The 5,883-nt window shown below is 42.8% G+C and overlaps 2 protein-coding genes across 3 annotated transcripts in view; one reads left to right on the top strand and one right to left on the bottom strand.

Moving 5' to 3' along the window:
* Positions 1 to 219: 219 nt before the first annotated feature.
* phax (phosphorylated adaptor for RNA export) lies at positions 220 to 2,314 on the bottom strand. The gene is made up of 2 exons (XM_031306437.2): positions 2,121 to 2,314; positions 220 to 1,956 (listed from the first exon to the last, which is right to left on the bottom strand). The coding sequence occupies exon 2, from the start codon at positions 1,947 to 1,949 to the stop codon at positions 717 to 719; it is 1,233 nt and encodes a 410-aa protein (XP_031162297.1). The 5' UTR covers positions 1,950 to 1,956; positions 2,121 to 2,314; the 3' UTR covers positions 220 to 716.
* A 497-nt stretch (positions 2,315 to 2,811) lies between these two features.
* The window catches only part of pmpcb (peptidase, mitochondrial processing subunit beta), a 21,804-nt gene continuing 18,732 nt past the window's right edge, over positions 2,812 to 5,883 (top strand). Inside the window, exons 1-3 of one of the 2 annotated variants that reach the window (XM_031306435.2) lie at positions 2,812 to 2,953; positions 3,255 to 3,398; positions 4,761 to 4,847. In XM_031306435.2, the coding sequence (XP_031162295.2) occupies positions 2,870 to 2,953; positions 3,255 to 3,398; positions 4,761 to 4,847 (315 nt within the window). In that variant the 5' untranslated portion in view covers positions 2,812 to 2,869. The remainder of the gene's footprint in view (positions 2,954 to 3,254; positions 3,399 to 4,760; positions 4,848 to 5,883) is intronic. The other variant, XM_035996371.1, reaches the window with a different exon arrangement.

Raw genomic sequence — 5,883 nt, 5'->3', positions numbered from 1 at the left:
TTTAGTCCTTGTGGGAAATAGGGCATGTCCGCCATCTAGCGGACAAACTTCTGCACTACAATAGCTGTCCAAAATACTGCATCTTTGTCTTGAAGTTTTCTGTTTTTCTAGCTCTTTTATCTGAAGAATAAAACCTGGATTATCTATAATAACCAGGGACTGAATGTATCACAATGCTAAAAATTAACCGCAGCATTGAAAAAAAAAACAGCAATCCAATTACTGTTTTAAGTGATTTTACCCGAGTCACCTTTATTTATATTCCAGTCACACAAGTTAATTTCATAAATCAAGACCTCATTATATCCTAATGGAAATTATAAAAAAGAAAGTTACTATATTTGAAAATCAACAAGAGTGCATCACTGTTACTCCAATATGCTTCAACAACTTAGGTAAGTTTTTGACAATTAAGAATTTGATTTAAAAGGCAAACATTTGTAACACAAATCACACTAACTTGCAGACAGCCATTCTGTGTTTACATGTGCTGAAATCTACATACCCATGCTGAACCAAACAAAACCAATATTTCTGTTAACATAAGCTCTCCTTTTATTGCTTAGTTAAAAGACGAAACAAAAAAAAGGACACTCAGGTGAGATTCTGTACTCAGTGGAGACAGTACTTGTACAGTGCTTTCAGTGTTGTGTTCTAATTTTAATCCTTAATGTCCTTGTTCAAACCTCCCAGAGTTCAGACAGCAGGCTCAGAGCTCAGAAGACCTCCAAGTCTGCAGAGTTGTACACCACAGGTGTCTCCTCAATGCCCACAGCAGCTTCCTCCTGACCCTCCTCTTCCTCTTCTGCAGGCTCCTCCAATGACTCCAAGGCCTCGTTGGTATCACTGGCGAAGGTCTCCCTGGAGACGTCGTCGTGCTCCTGCAGGTTCAGTGTGCCGATGGCCTGCTTCATCTTCTTGGCCACCATGTGGCGCCTCCTCTTCTGGGCGGCCTTCTTGGTCTTGAAATCCTTCTGTTGTTCCTCAAAGAATATCTTCCTGACCTGGGCCTTGCTAATGCTGGGTGTGTTCTTCAGCAGGTTGAGATACACCCCACCAGGCGTCCGTCGCCTGCTGCCGTCTATGGTGTACACACCACCGCTTTCCTCCAGTGTGGCGGTCTCTCCGAGCAGTTCTATGGCTTTTTTCTTACCGATGACTGTAACAACGCGCTCTATCAGGTCTTTTTTAGGCTCTCGCAGCCTGTGCGCTATCTCATCAGTCACCTTATCCTCAGGGTCGTCCTCTGTGATCTCATACCGGCCCTTGATGTCCATCTCAGCCCTGGGGCCCAGTCTGTCTTTAGCTGGCCTCTTCCTCTTTGCATCACCTCCTGCCCCCTCCTGTGAGTTCCGGTCATTCATGTACTCCTCCAGCTGGGCGTCCAGCATGCTCACTTCTCCCTCATTTTTCGACAGATTCTCCAGCTCCCTCTCCTTCTCCATTATCTTACGGGCCAGGACAAAGTTATAGGTCTCCACATTTCTGCTGGACATGCTAACTTCACCATCCATGCCAAATATGCCCAGCTCTGCAGCTACGGCATCCTGGCACTGCTCTTGGACCACAGAGCCCCAAATGTTGTTTACCTTGCGGCCTCCCATCGCGCCGGGGACGGGCATGCGAGTCGGCTCTGCCCGGGTGGTGAAGGCAGGTGGTTGGGGAGCGTCGAATACTTTCTGGCGCTTCTTGCGCCAAACAGCCGCCTCCTCGTCCGACGAGTCCAGGTCACTGTCGCTGGACTCCACCGTCCTACCAGTGCTGCGGTAGGCGGCGGAAGACTGCTGGGCAGCGGCTCTGCGGTGAAAGGACTGGCCGCTAAAAGCTGTAGGAACCTGGGGTCGAGTTTGTGCTGCTGCGGCGGCGGTTCCCATCTCAGATTCCGAGTTGGACCCGGAGATCTCTCCATCTTCCAGATCCCCGTCCATTAGATCTCCGCCATGCGCCATTTCTTGTCTGGAAGTCACACAGAAGATACTGGCTACTGAATGCTGGTTTAATGCATCAGCACTACGAATTAGCACTTGCTACTTGCTAACACAACCAAGCTAGCGATAGTGTAGAACTTAACATTAAACCCGGGCAGAGAACCAAACTACTCTGGATTAAAAGAGAAATACCTTTAAAGATCGGACACGGCAGCTGACTCTGTGCTCTGCATGTAACGTTGATTGTATTTAAACCCTGCTTGGCTCTTACACTCACTGTGAACGGCTAAGAAGAGGTTGATAATCAAGACAAACTTAAGACCCTCTGAAGAAAATTCGCGCTAGGCTAAAGCCACACTTCCGTCTTCCAACTGACAGACCCTTTCAAAATAAACGTAACCACGGTAAAATAAAGTAGGAAAACGTTGACACTCTTCATGTAATACTGAGAAAAGAAAAAACTAAACACCAAGAAAGCAAAGTACGTTTAATATAATCAGTAAACAACACACATATTTTAACTACGTGTAACAAGTAATTTAATCATTATATCACAGACATAGAGACGCTTACTGCACACTTTATTTTCAGATACATAAAGTAATTTCAAAATAGATTTTTCATTAACTCTGGGGATAGAATTAATGACCAAAGTGCACTGAATAACATAGTTTCATCCATCTATCTATTAATTAAATATACCCTCTATATCTTTTTCATCAACCATTATTTCACTTTTTTACTTACCATTATTTACCATTACAACTTTTAATTATATAATAACTTTTGCAGGACTAGTTGTATCTATATGTTATTTTTTTAATAGTCTCAAAAAGTCTTCTGGTTTTTATTTTTTTAATAAAATCAACTGCTCATCCCGGGCGGATGTAGCGTGTATACTTGAGTCTGTAACGTCACTTGCGCAACTGTGACAGATAAACATGGCATCGTCCTTACATCGCCTCGCGTCTGCTGGGAGATCTCTTCTTCAAAGACGTTTACTGAAGACAAATTCTTTAAGCAGGGTAAGAAGTATGCGTCTACAGTAATGTTTTTATGCACGACGTTCGCGACAGTTATTATTTCTCGACAGTCTAACTGAGGAAAACCGGTCAGGATCAGTGTTTGCTAACAGTTAGCGTGCGACATGCTCGGCTGTTGAAAGATGAATTCTTAAAGTTATGCCTTAGGTTTGGTCTGTGTTATACAGCAAAACGACGACATAGCTAGGTTAGTTAAGTGTAAACGGGGCTAGTAACAGCTGACGTCACTGTTCTAAATTTGCAATATCATTATGACGGCTGTTAATTCCTGTGTATCCTCCGCCCGCAGCTCACAGCGGGACCGCAAAGACCCTTGGCTACTCAGGCTGCTCACCAGGTGGTTCTAAATGTTCCTGAAACCAAGGTGACCACTTTAGAAAACGGACTCCGGGTGGCTTCTGAGGACGCTGGGCTTACCACCTGCACGGTAAGTTAAAAGTAACCCCCCAAAACAAAACAAAACACACACACACACACACACACACACACACACACACACACACACACATACACACACACACACACACACACACACACACACACACACACACACACACACACAATGTCTAATTTGTCCGGCTACTTTTATGCATTTACAGTTGTAATAAATACAAAATCCAAGGATAAAATGTTATGCCATTTTTTATTATTGTCACAATAACTTAACTCTTTAAGTTAAAAATAATATTAAGAAGAATTGCCTCACAGTTGAATAAGTCCAAACTATTAAAGGGTAACTACCGTTTTTTCCCCCAACCCTATTTTCCTATGTTTTTGTGTCTAAGTGACTGATGCGAACAACAATCTTTGACATTGGTCCAGTATTAAGCGAGATCGCTGCAGTCGGCAGCGGCGAAACAAGCTACAATGCAAGTTAATAGGGCAATTGTCCAGCTGGTATTTACCTTCACAAAAGTGCTTGTTTTGCCGCTGACAGGCTCAGATTAGTATTCTAAGTGTCTGACAACATTATGGAAAGGATCCCTTCAGAGATAGACCTTTAAAACCTCTTTGAGACCTTTCTGTACAGCTCTGAAGTCGCTAGCGCTAAACCCACATTTTGCGGATGTTTTTATGTTTAAAAAAAAAAAGAATCTAACTCTTTAACAGAAAGGTCATAACGTTGTCAGACACTAGAATATAAATCTGATCCCATCAATGGCGAAACAAGCACTTTTGTGAAGGTAATGCAAGCTAGAGAATTGCCCTGTTAACTTACATTGTAGCTTGTTTCGCTGCTGCCGACTGCAGCGATCTTGGATAATACTGGAACAATTGTGTTGAGTGTTGTTCCCATCACTTAGACACAAAAACATAGGAAACTAGGGTCCAGGTTGAAAAAAACGTTAGTTATCCTTTAACACCTTGGAACTCGTTGAAGTTAAAATGCTGTTTTATGTATATATGTATTTCTTTGGTTTTTAGGGGAACAAATCAAAAAAGCTGACAAAAAAACTAAACCTTTTCATACAGACCTACTGTAATGTACAGGATGATATTGTTAGCACCTTTTTAAAATCATTCTTTCATTTGTACTAAAAGTCACCTGAGTTGCAAGTGTTTGTGAGATAATATCAAGAAAAATCCAATTACATGCGCGCGTGCAGACAGCAGGCGTGACATTAGATCCCCTTCAAATCGAGATGGTACATTTCAGGGTTCATCCCAATGCATAATGAAGAGATTAGCTCCATCAATACAGAAGGCAGCCTCTACTCAGGTCTGGTACAGTAGCAGCGGAAAGTGTGAGGATATTAATCTGAGAATATTAATTTCTGACTTTGTCCAGGTTGGCCTCTGGATAGACGCAGGCAGTCGCTACGAGAATGAGAGAAATAATGGCACAGCACATTTCCTGGAACATATGGCATTTAAGGTGAGATGGAAACAGTGCAACACAGTTTTTACTACTGTTAACTAGATCTTTTTTTTTGTCTTCTAGTGTACTGTATCTTATTATCTTCCTTATTTTTATGTATTCAGTTATTTGACCTGTGAAGCACTTGAGACTCTGTGATAAGTGCTATATAAATAAACTTACTTACTTACTTATTTGCACATACTGTATTATGCAACAATTCTAAGGAGAAGTTTACTTTAGATTTTAAAGTGCTCATATTATGCTTTTTGGCTTTATCCCTTTCCTTTATTGTGTTATTTATCTTTTTTGTGCATGTTAAAGGTTTACAAAGTGAACAAGCCCAAAGTCCCCCCCCAAAGGGACTTACCATCTCCAACAGAAAACACTGTTCACAAACTGCTCCAAACAGCTCTATTGTAGTCCAGCCTTTCCTTCTGTGACGAACGTGGTCACTTTGTAACACATGTTATAATGCTCGCCTAGCTGCTAGCTTGTTAGGGCACGACCTCATACTCTGCTTCTGACTGGCTAGTAGTCCTTACCTAGGTACTGCACATGTGCGACTCCCAACAAAGATGGAACAGAAGTGAGATGCCTCACTCTGTAGCTAAAACAGAGAGCTCAACACACAGGGTAAGGCATGGTTACCTGAATCGAGCCCGACGGGTCCCGACAGATATTTAAAAATTATGGTCTGGTTCGGGTCGGGCTCAGTCACATCAGCGCGATAAGGCAGATGTTGTAAAATGGTGCTGCGGCTCCTTTTAAGAGAGCTCAGTGCGTGTGTAAAGTGGGCAGAAGAGAGATAGAGAAAGAGGACGCAGACGTGTAGATGCGACCGGAGCAGGGTTGGTGGAATAAGTTTAAGTTTTGTAGCCAACAGTGTGTGCGGTGTCCGAGATAAACCCCAGACTGAAAGCCAAGTTCATTCATCTGCTCACCATCAACGGGATATAACCCTAACGTTATATAACGTCGGCCCTGGAGGTAACGAGTCTCCCCTGGTTTTCTGATTACGGTCGGAAGCGAAGCAATCAGGAAATGTTAACAT

The sequence above is a fragment of the Sander lucioperca genome, chromosome 20 (genome assembly GCF_008315115.2).
Source record: "Sander lucioperca isolate FBNREF2018 chromosome 20, SLUC_FBN_1.2, whole genome shotgun sequence".
In the NCBI taxonomy this organism is placed as follows: domain Eukaryota; kingdom Metazoa; phylum Chordata; class Actinopteri; order Perciformes; family Percidae; genus Sander; species Sander lucioperca.
Note: the sequence above shows the minus strand (reverse complement) of the source record. Positions and strands in the feature narration are given on the sequence as shown.

Bases quoted from the DNA above. Each gene is read 5' to 3' on its own strand.
- phax (XM_031306437.2), bottom strand. From the start codon at position 1,949: ATGGCGCATGGCGGAGATCTAATGGACGGGGATCTGGAAGATGGAGAG.